Genomic DNA, 12,212 nt, shown 5'->3' with positions numbered 1-12,212 from the left:
GAGACAGAATGATGAAATGCCCAGCTTTGGAGAAAGATATAAGACAAAGTGATACGGTGATGGTGATGATGATAATGGTGATAGATAACTTTTATTGAGAGTATTCAAGATGTTGGGAGATGTTTTAAGCTCATCATGGTTATTGCCTCATATAAGACTCACACCAACGCTCTGAGACCATCAAAGTTGGAAACTGGGCGTGGGTTGAACTAATAGGGAAGCATTGAGGTTATTTCAGAATCATTACAAGGGTATTGGGGGAGATCACTGACAGGTGATTGATGCTCTTTAGAGAGGTAGGGAAGAATGAAGAAACATACTTTTAAATGAGAATATGCATGCATGCATACATGCATTCATTCACTTTCTCAATGCTTTGCTAAGGGTCAGTGGTTTATTGGGCAATTTACCTGCTGTTCCAGATTCAAAGACAAATAAAAGATAGCCTTATCCACTGGGAAGTCACAAGTCCCTGGGAAGATCACAGAAAAGGTCACTGTGGACACATAGAAGATACAACTAGTTCTGCAGCTCACACAATAGAATCATTTGTTGAGGACCTCTAAGCCCAGTGGTCTAACCTTTTGTGATCACCCTATTTTCTTCCTACCAGCATTTCTACATGCATTTGAGTTGCGGATTTTAATCCAGGTTTCAACTTCATTTTTTAAAATTGATTTCAGAGAAGAAGGGAGAGGGAGAGAGAGACAGAAACATCAATGATGAGAGAGAATCATGGATCGGCTGCCTCCTGTGTGCCTCAGACTGGGGATCGAGTCCGCAATCTGGGCATGTGCCCTTGACCGGAATCGAACTGTGACCTCCTGGTTCATAGGTCGATGTTCAACCACGGAGCCATGCCGGCCTGGCTCAACTTCAGTTTTATGTGTACAAAAAAGCTTTAGCCCTGACTGGTTTGGCTCAGTGGATAGAGCATCGGCATGTGGACTGAAGGGTCCCAGGTTCGATTCCAGTCAAGGGCATGTACCTTGGTTTCGGGCACATCCCCAGTAGGAGGTGTGCAGGAGGCAGCTGATCGATGTTTCTCTCTCATCGATGTTTCTAACTCTCTATCCCTTTCCCTTCCTCTCTGTAAAAAAATCAATAAAATATATTTTAAAAAAAGCTTTAACACACATTGCAGCACATCACCTCTTCAACTGAACATTGCCAGCAAGAAGAACATAGAAAAAAGTTAGTTCTATTTTCTCTCTAGGGCTGTTACACAAATATCCAAGCTCGATTTCCATGCCCACCAGGTGGTCCTTATTTTTAAAATCAACACTTAAATCACAAACCAAAGACAGCTGCAGTGTTCGCTCATCATGAATATCATTTTCTTGATTTCCCTGAGTTGTTTACTTGGGTTTACACTGCCTAAGGGACAATGGTGAGGGACCATTTTATAAGGAAGCCATATAATTGAGCAATTTTGAGGGGTCAGGGTACTCTTTTATTAGGCGATTGCCCACATTTTCTGAAACCATCAGCTATTACTCATTCTGTGATACTGTTTTCAAAATACATAAACAAAGCCTTTCTCAATTGTGATATCAGAAATGAACTGAAAGCAAGAGAGAAAAAGAGCATTAAAAACATGAATATGCATTTCCCTCCCAGGGAACCACTGGGCTTTACATACTTAGTTTACAATATAATGAGCTTCAGCCACACTGCGTACACTAACCTGCTTTGCTGATTGTGGCAGAAATATGCCACTTTCTTTCATTTGACTTTAGAACAGAGGTCAGCAAATGTTTCCTATAAAGGGCCAGATCCTAAACATCTGAGACTCTGTGAGACATATGGGCTGTCACAACTCTTAAACTCTCCCACTGTCAAGTGAAAGCAGCCATGGAACACATGTCAATGGATGAGCATGGCTGTAGTTCATCAAGACTTTATTTACTAAAACAGATGGGACCTGGGTTTGGCCAGGAGGCCCATTTGCTATCCCCTGCCTTTGACCATTTGTATTAAAATGCTATCAAAGTAATAGTAATTGAGCCTAAACATCCTACCTGACACATAAAGAGTGCTCTGTTCATGCGTTTTGAATAAATGAAGAGTTCATACAAGCCATGAGGTGCTGCTTAATCTCTTGACCATGCTCTCCGCATTTGTTTCTCGGTTCCACTGTTAAAGATCAGGCCATTTACAGACAGAAAGACTGATCCAAGAGCCTCTGCCAAGAGCAGCCTTTGACCAGGCAGAAATATTCCACGGTTGCCCAAGAAACGCTCTATTGTTAGATACGACCCCTCCCACCAAGGGCCTCCTGATTTCTACCACTAAAAATGTATCTAGAGCCCTAACCGGTTTGGCTCAGTGGATAGAGCGTCAGTCTGCAGACTCAAGGGTCCCAGGTTCGATTCCGGTCAAGGGCATGTACATCCCCAGTAGGTTGTGTGCAGGAGGCAGGTGATCGATGTTTCTCTCTCATCGATGTTTCTAACTCTCTATCCCTCTCCCTTCCTCTCTGTAAAAAAATCAATAAAATATATCTAAAAAAATGTATCTAGATTCTCTGTAGCATCTTCAAAAGTCCCTTTTCAAAATATCTTAAGTTTAGCAGGAGTAACCTATCAACCTCATCCGTCATCTCCTAAGGTTTATGGAAATGTTATCAGTTTTTAGTTTGTGTGTCTCCTGGCTGAACGTAATAGAGGAGGGAGGAGCCACAGGTCCCTGAATAACTGCGAAAAGCAGGATCTACTCTTCTGCCCCCCACGGCCAACCTGTTCTGGATGGTGCCTGAGTAAGAAAGAAATGATTATAATGTTAAGGCACAAAGTGGTTAGCCTACCTCAACTAATACAAATACGTATCTGTGAGATACATTCTTACTAGTAGCATTGTTGGGCCATTTAACAGTTATATGTTCCCAAACTGCCTTGTTGCTGCCACAAATATATGAGACTCCTACCAACAGGATATGAGTGTTTGTTTTCCCATAAAGTATATTATCCTACTTTTAGAATAACTTTTTTTATATATTTTTATTGATTTCAGAGAGGAAGGGAGAGGGAGAGAGAGATAGAAACATCAATGATGAGAGAGAATCATTGATTGGCTGCCTCCTGCACGCCCCCCACTGGGGATCAAGCCCGCAACCTGGGCATGTGCCCTGACCGGGAATCGAACTGGTGACCTCTTGGTTCCTAGGTCGACGCTCTAGCGCTGAGCTACACCTGGCTGGGCTATTATCCTACTTTTGAAGCCATTCTAATATAAAAGAAAAAATCCCCTTGTTGTTTAGCTTGCATTTCTCTAATGAATGAGGGTGGGCATCTTTTCAAATATTCATAAATTAATGGCACATCTTTTTCTGTGAGCTGCCTGTAATGTGTCTATATTTTAATTATTTTTTCTCATATTAATTGTAACAAAGCTTTTTTACAGTAGTTAGCCTTTAGTTTGTCACATGTGCTGTACATTTCTATTTATTGATTTATTTGTTGGCAACAAAGATGGTTCTTTTTTTAATGTAGTAAAATGTATCACTATATGTTTTCTGGATGGCGACTTTCCCAATGTAAAAATATTTAAATATCCAGCTATGTTTGGCTTTGGTGCATTTATAGTTTCATTTTTTAAATCTTCAATTCTTTCTTCTATATCAATTTCCTTAGATGGAAGGAGTAAAGGCAGAATCCAGCCTTTTCTCCTCAATGGTTGTCTCATTGTTGCAAATACAATAAAAATCCATCATTTCCCTGACAAGAAATGCAATATTTATCATGTCAGAGTTCTCATAGCAATTTTAGTTCATTTCGGAACTGTTGTCTCCCATAAATCTGCCTATGATGAAGCAGTACAATACTCTTTTAATTGCTTTCGTTTTATGACATTTTAACAAATGGATAGAGTTCGTTTTCATTTGACCTTTTTCATATTTTTGCCTTCCTACTCTCACAGAATTATTTGCCCAGATGATGTTTAGATCAAGTTAGTGATATTACAAAAACAAATTCTGTTGGTATGTGTTTTGGAATCACATTCAATTTAAAGATGATTAATGACATAATTGACATATTTATTCTTTTTATTCAAGAAAAATGTCTTTTACATTTATTCCCAACTTCTCTATCCAACTTGGATTCAATGGTCTGAGTTTACAATCATTCCTTGGACACTGTATTAGTTTCCTATCACTGCTATAACAAATGACCACAAATTTAGTGACATGAGCAACTCAAGTTTACTAGTATTATCTGATATTTCTGGAGGTCAGAAGTCTGAGATAGGTCTCAGTGGGCTAAAACCAAGGTGTCACCAGGGTTGCAGTCCTTTCTAGAAGCTCTAGGGAGAATCTGTTTCCTTGCCTTTTCTAGCAGCGGTTCTCAACCTGTGGGTTGTGACCCCTTTGGGGGGTCGAACGACCTTTCACAGGGGTCGCCTAAGACCATCAGAAAACACATATAGCATATCAGATATTTACATTACGATTCATAACAGTAGCAACATGACAGTTAGGAAGTAGCAACGAAAATAATTTTATGGTTGGGGGTCACCACAACATGAGGAACTATATTAAAGGGTCGCGGCATTAGGAAGGTTGAGAACCGCTGGTCTAGAGGCTGCTTTCATTTTCTGGTTTGTGGCCCCTCCTCCATCTTCAAAGCCAGCAACATTGCTTTCAGTCATCTCTCTGGCTGACTACAGCTGGGACAGTTTCACTCCTTTTAAGTACCCACGTGATCAGGGTGGGCCCTCCCAGATCATCCAGGATAGTCTCACTATTTCAGGGACGTTAACTGATCACATCTGCAAAGTTCCCTTTGGCCTGTGAGGTAACATGTTCACAGGTTCCAGGGACAAGGTCATGGCCATCACTGGGCCACTGCCAGGTGCTTCTCTACTATCACTGAACTCAACTAGAAAATCCCAACTCGAATAGGGATTTGATTAACCAGGTCTGGGGAACTCGAATTGCAAACAGGTGTATTTGGCTTTAGTAGTGTTCAGCTGCCAGGATGCTCATTTTGCAATTTAAATTCCCAGGCACTCACCTCAAATGGGCCTTTTGGACCGCCCTGCAACCCTGCAACATCCTGGCCCATCGGTTCCCCTCTTCCTCTCTTTCCTCAAACCTCCAGTACCTCCTGTCCATCCTCACTGCTAGCAGGTGAAATTGCTTCCTACTTCACCGAGAGCGGAGAGGCAATCTGGAGTGAAATTATACTCCCATCTTCTCATTTCCTTGCATCGGTACCATATAACTGATGTGCACCTATCACTATAGCTTGAGAGGAAGTCAAAGTCCCTACTTGTGCTCTGGATCCCACCCCTGCAGTCCAAGCTAGGCAATCACCCCAGTCATTCCCCAATCCCTCCACCTCCTATTCCTCCCTCTCTATGGTGAAACCCAGAAGCTGGTGAACATATTAGAATATCATTTATCTGAGCGCTGGGGACACCAGTCTTACGGAGGGAGGAGGTTCTTCAAACAGATACCCGTAAACAAATCCCTAGACCAGTGATGGCGAACCTTTTGAGCTCGGCGTGTCAGCATTTTGAAAAACCCTAACATAACTCTGGTGCTGTGTCACATATAGAAATTGTTTGATATTTGCAACCATAGTAAAACAAAGACTTATATTTTTGATATTTATTTTAGATATTTAAATGCCATTTAACAAAGAAAAATCAACCGAAAAAATGAGTTCGCATGTCACCTCTGACACGCATGTCATAGGTTCGCCATCACTGCCCTATACTCATCCTAAAGTGGCAAAGAGCTGAAATGTGAGCTTAGGTATATTTCCATTTTCATTATACCCGTTGTCTCATTGGCCTTGGTATCATTTCTTTCGGTTCTAGGTCCAGTGTATTTAAAAATATATTTTATTGATTTTTTACAGAGAGGAAGGGAGAGGGATAGAGAGTTAGAAACATCGATGAGAGAGAAACATCGATCAGCCGCCTCCTGCACACCTTCCACTGGGGATGTGCCCGCAACCAAGGTACATGCCCTTGACCGGAATCGAACCCGGGACCCTTCAGTCCGCGGGCCGACGCTCTATCCACCGAGGCACACCGGTCAGGGCAAGCTCCACTGTATTTATTTTCCTGAGTAAATAATTCACACAGTGAATCTGACCCTACTTAGAACTTCCACTTGGGGGTTTGCATGGAACCAAGTGGCCACCCTCCAGTCAAAGGTGCCATCATACCACTCCATGCATTTGGAGGCTCTTGGTAAATAATGTCTAGAATCATTTGCGCAAAACAACAGCCTCAGTAATCCCAGGTGACGTCTGTTCATTTCCATCCCACCACACAACCCCTTTTCTCCTCCATAAGAAAATATTTATACAACATTAGTTCCCGCCCTGGCTGGTTTGGCTCAGTGGATAGAGCTTCGGCCTGCAGACTGAAGGGTCCCGGGTTCAATTCTAGTCAAGGGCACATGCCCGGGTTGCAGACTCCATCCCCAGTAGGGGGTGTGCAGGAGGCAGCCGATCCATGGTTCTCTCTCATCATTGATATTTCTCTCTCTCTCCCTCTCCCTTCCTCTCTGAAATCCATAAAAATATTGTTAAAAACCACAAAAAAACCCCCAAACACATTAGCTCTCATTTTGATAGAAAACTATAAAAATGGGAAGTAATTTTGTGTGTGTGTGTGTGTGTGTGTGTGGTTTCTATAGGAGCTATAGCATGAACATTTTTGGGCATCTGGATAGAGTGAATCTTTTCCTGAATGTGAAGTACATAATCTCAGAAATGAGCAATGCGGATAGAACTTCAAGCAGACACGTTTAATAAAGTTGTCTGTTTGGTAAAGGTTATTTATTTAGTAGACTCTTTAAAAGCAGGGACAAAGAGGAATGCCAAATTAACTGGGTTTAAAAATAAAGCTACAAATAATACTTGTTCCCTGATATCTTATCTGGTGTGCATCCAATGTAGGTTTCACATAACTTTGTAGAGTCATCATTCCCTCCACTACAAATTGTGTTTGCCAACAACATTTTTTTCTTTGTTTCTTTCTTTTTTTTTTTTAAAGGAACTGAAAGAACATCTGTGCTTGTGAAGGGGAGCTAAAGGGTGTCCCAAAATTCACGCAAGAAGTAATTGTGATAGAAAACACAGGTTTATAATTAAAATTGTAAATTTTTTATTGATTCATAAATCAGACAGTATAGGGTTATGTATGGAATAGCACTTCGGGTCAATGGCCTCCACGGCTTTGCTGGCACATACACAAAGCCGTGGTCCTCATTGTTCTTCATTGTCCCTGCTCCTGGGCCATCATTGGAACTTGGTAATGCTTATCAAATTGAAGGGATTGACATCAAAGGGCAACAGATATTAGAATCTGATTCAATAAACCAAGTAAAATTCGGCATTTATTTTTTGTTGTTGTTGTTAATGCTCATGCAAAATTCAAATCTTGCGTGAATTTTGGGACAGCCTTTAGGACTCTCAGGCCCCACTTGGGCCACCTTGTGAGTTAACGGGGAGGAGAAGACAGGCCTCATTTCCACCTGCCACCAACCAAGGCAGGATGCGTCTGCCCTCGGGAGAAGCAGTAACCATCCTGACAGTGATGAGTACTCATTTGCCATCAATTGTCCAAGTGCTTTATTTCTTCATTGAGCTGAGGATCTCTTCGTGTTAGATGAACATGAAAAGATCTAACAGGGGCAGGGGTTCCTCCTGGAAGGAGCTGGCTGTGGTTGCGGTGGCAAGCAGCACGTGCCGGGGAAGCCCAGGGGGCAGGGCGGGAGTCCGTGAGATGTGCGCCCCCCAGCACCTTGCCCTCATCTACCTCCTCCTCCTCCTGAACTCTCAGACCTCCAGCGGAGTCCCCGATTCCAGCTTGAAGAATAAAAGTGGCCGTAGGAGTCCCCATCCAGTGAAAACTGTGGGGTCAGTGTTTCTGTGCGACTCTTTCTAGTCCAGTGGTCGGCAAACTGCGGCTCGCGAGCCACATGCAGCTCTTTGGCCCCTTGAGTGTGGCTCTTCCACAAAATACCGACTGTACATGTGCGCCCGCATGTGGTATTTTGTGGTATTTTGTGGAAGAGCCACACTCAAGGGGCCAAAGAGCCGCATGTGGCTCGCGAGCCGCAGTTTGCCGACCACGGTTCTAGTCAACAAAACGGAGCCTTTTACTGCAGAGGTGCACTGACCAAGCTCACAGTTGGATGAGGGGACAACCCTCAAATCCTGTTTTTAAGATGTCTAAGCCAGTGCCCTTTTCGTGAGCCACAGATGAGCCAAGAAAACCATACTGCCAGCTTGGTTATTTTTTAAAATACATTGTTACTGATTTCAGAGAGGAAGGGAGAGGGAGAGAGAGAAGCATCAATGATGAGAGAGAACCATTGATCCGCGGCCTCCTGCAGGCCCCCCACTGAGGATTGAGCCCACAACCCAGGCATGTGCCCTTGACCAGAATTGAACCCAGGACCCTTCAGTCCAAAGGTCAACGCTCTACCCACTGAGCCACACTGGCTAGGGCTGCCAGCATGGTTACTGACAGACTGTAAGTACATATCCCTGTATATAGCCAGGCTGCTCAACAACTGCACTTGGCACTTGGGGCCTGACAGTGCTTGTGGTGGGGGACTGGCCTGTGTACTGTAGGATGTTCGACAGCATCCTGGCTTCTACCCAGTACATGTCAGTGGCATCCTTCTCCAAGCTGTGTCAACTACGTTTTGCCAGATCTCTCTCTCTCTCTCTCTCTCTCTCTGATATGAATTATTTTATAAATAAATATTCATGATTCATCCCCTCAAGCCCTAGTAAAAGAAAACAAAGTAGAATTTCTGAAGACACTGAAATCCTCCAAAGCCATCTTGTAGCTTTTAGATGCTTGTTGTCCCTTTAAATTTCAGGCACCCAGCCAATGTTGCTTGTTATGATGGGTTTACTCTATTTGTGTAACACCACAGCTTTTCATTCTACCTCAGATTAAATTTCTACTATACACTATTATAAATCGTAAAGTAGCCTTATAGAGGATAGTAAACATTCAGTACAGACTTTTATAGATGAAAGGATTTCAAATATATGCTTTTTCCTCTTTACCAGAATCAGGATCTGTATTTGTAAGAACATCATACAACCAAGCCCGACCTTGCTCCAGTGTCACAGCTGTGAACCCCAACACAGACCTGCCCAGTGAAGGACTGGATAAACATGAGTGAACGTTGGCATAATCCCTGATTCGGGGTTTGCACAAGGTCAGACGACAAGTTCAATAGATTGTTAAAACATTCTTTTCAGCTGGTTATTTTGAAATCATGTTGAGATAGACATGATTTTTCTTCTAACCCTTTAAGCGGACCTTTCTGAAACTTCTAATTCAGCGGTTCTCAACCTGTGGGTCGAGATCCCTTTTGGGGGGGGGGGGTCAAACGACCCTTTCACAGGGGTCGCCTAAATACATCCTGCATAACAGTTATGAAGTAGCAACGAAAATAATTTTATGGTTGGGTCACAACATGAGGAACTGTATTAAAGGGCCAGAAGGTTGAGAACCATCTAACCCTTTAAGCAGACCTTTCTGAAACTTCTAATTGCTTATTCTGAAGCCATGTGGACTGTTGAGATATGCACGGCTTTCCTTTTTTTAAGAAAAATATTTTTATTGATTTCAGAGAGGAAGGGACAGGGAGAGAGAGATAGAAACATCAATGATGAGAGAACGCCCCTGACTGGGGATGGAGCCTACAACCTGGGCACGTGCCCTGACCGGTAATCGAACCATGACCTCCTGGTCCATAGGTCAACATTCAATCACTGAACTACGCCGGCCAGGCCACAGCTTTTCTTTCTAATGCCCCATGTTGACCTTCCCTTTAAGTCAACATATTAGTTGCCTTGTAAATTGCCCCTCTTGAACATGGCTTTTAACATGGACACGAATGCCAGCCAAGGACTAAGAAGCTGCGGTTTCCTTCCTGTGTGACAACAGCTGTGAGCTGACTTTGCACCCTGTGGCTCTGGCAGAGCGGATGTTGGACTCGCAGTGTCCCGGATGGAAGAACAGACAGGGCCTTACCTTTGGGAATGGTGATCTGACAGCTCAGGTCACAGTCCTGCTGCAACTGATAAAAAGCCACTTCCTGCAACCTGGCTCGCTCCAGCTCGGAGAGGCTCTGGATGGGAACTGACCTTAGCCGAACGCTGCGGCCCGACATGCTGTTCCAGGTGAAGTCACCCTGCAGACCCAGGGGAGAAACAGCAAGAGTTACACAGGCCACCTACATCTCACAGGTTTTACTTATTTATCTTATTTTGTAAATAGATTTTTCTTGATTTCAGAGAGGAAGGGAGAGGGGGAGAGAGATAGAAACATCCATGATGAGAGAGAATCATGGATCGGCTGCCTCCTTCACACCCCTACTCGGGATCAATCCCCAAACCCAGGCATGTGCCCTTGACCGGAATCGAACCTGCAACCCTTCAGATCACAGGAAGATGCTCTATCCACTGAGCAACACCAGCTAGGGCTTTAAATCTTTATTGTTGAAAGTATTACATATGTCCCCTTATTTCCTCTCTTTTATTGGATCACATGGAAACTTTTTGGTTTTTTATCTCAGTAACAGGAAAAACTGCTGCTAATTGCCATCATGTCCACTAAGAAATAGAGCAGTGGTTCTCAACCTTCTGGCCCTTTAAATACAGTTCCTCATGTTGTGACCCAACCATCAAATTATTTTCGTTGCTACTTCATAACTGGAATGTTGCTACTGTTATGAATCATAATGTAAATATCTGATCTGCAGGATGGTCTTAGGCGACCCCTGTGAAAGGGTCGTTCGACCGCCAAAGGGGTCACGACCCACAGGTTGAGAACCGCTGATATAGAAGGATCAATATGTACTGGTAGCCTACTGTGTACCAGCGACTGTGCCAAGGGCTTTTTAGTTATTCCCTCCACCAACCTCATGATCTTATCTGATATAATATTTAGTAATATAATAACATTATATAATAATATAATCTAGCCCTAACCGGTTTGGCTCAAAAGGTCCCAGGTTTGATTCTGGTCAAGGGCGTGTACCTTGGTTGTGGGCACATCCCCAGTAGGAGGTGTGCAGGAGGCAGCTGATCGATGTTTCTCTCTCATCGATGTTTCTAACTCTCTTTCCCTCTCCTTTCCTCTCTGAAAAAAAAATCAATAAAATATATTAATAAAAAAAAAATCTCATAGACACAGACAGCAGTATGGAGATTACCACAGGGAAAGGTATTGGTAGAAGAGGGTATAGAAAAGATAATGGTGATGTAAGGAGACATGACTGGGGGTGGTGAACACACAATACAATATACAGATGATGTATTATAGAATTGTGTACCTGGAAGCTATATAATTTTATTAACCAATCTCACCCCAATAAATTCAATTTTTTTTAAAAAAAGTAAGGACATGTGATACATGCTGCAACCTGAAGACATGATGCTCAGTGAAACAAGCCAGTCACAGAAAGACAAATACTGTGTGATCCCACTCACATGAGGCCTCTGGAGCTGTCAGTCATAGAGACAGAGGTAAGATGGAGGGCACCAGGGGTGGGGGAGGAGGATGGGGCATTATTTAGTGGGGATAGAGTTTCAGTTGGAGAAGATGGGAGCAGTGATGGAGATGATGGTGGTGACAACCACACAACACTGTGAGCTCAACAGCACTGAATTGTGCATAAAAAAATAGTTAAAATGGTAAATTTTATTGTGTATATTTTACTGTGATACAAATATTCAAAAAATAAACAGCAACAACAAAAAAACAGGCCAGGTCTTACACACAAAACTGTGGTGGGACGTGCTCAGGCTCCCTGACCTCCTGCTCCCACGAGGCCGCCGGGCACACAGTGATGAGAAGAACTTGGGGTCCGAGGTCCCTTGAGCAACCTTGGCCAAGCCTCGTTCCCTCCTGTTTACCTGACAGGCCTCTTAAGAGAAGGAAAGGATGCCTTGTTGGGGGAGTCGCCACTGTGTGCGCAGGCGCAGAGAGGTGTCCGCACAGGCAAAGTGCTGCTTTCTCACACCTTTGAGGACAGCTGAGCAGCCCTGCCTGATGCACAGCCACCCGCAGCTGATGGATGGAACCCGCATGGCGACCCCGCCCACCAGCAGTGCCACAGAGACCTGCCCAGGGGCCCGCTGAGAAGTGCCAGGCAGGACTCAAATGGTGACCTGTTTTTAATGTTCACATTAATAAATGGTTTAAACTGGAAAACATTGATT

At 43.5% G+C, this 12,212-nt stretch overlaps 1 protein-coding gene across 1 annotated transcript in view; it reads right to left on the bottom strand.

Moving 5' to 3' along the window:
- Positions 1 to 12,212, bottom strand: part of LOC106694548 (rho GTPase-activating protein 6-like) — a 296,825-nt gene that overhangs the window by 100,052 nt on the left and 184,561 nt on the right. The window contains 1 exon segment of the mRNA XM_023745007.1: positions 10,021 to 10,180. Coding sequence (XP_023600775.1) covers positions 10,021 to 10,180 — 160 coding nt within the window.

The sequence above is a fragment of the Myotis lucifugus genome, unplaced genomic scaffold, assembly GCF_000147115.1.
Source record: "Myotis lucifugus unplaced genomic scaffold, Myoluc2.0 scaffold_508, whole genome shotgun sequence".
Taxonomy (NCBI): Eukaryota; Metazoa; Chordata; class Mammalia; order Chiroptera; family Vespertilionidae; genus Myotis; species Myotis lucifugus.
The sequence above is the reverse complement of the archived record's forward strand: the minus strand, read 5'-3'. Positions and strand labels throughout refer to the sequence as shown.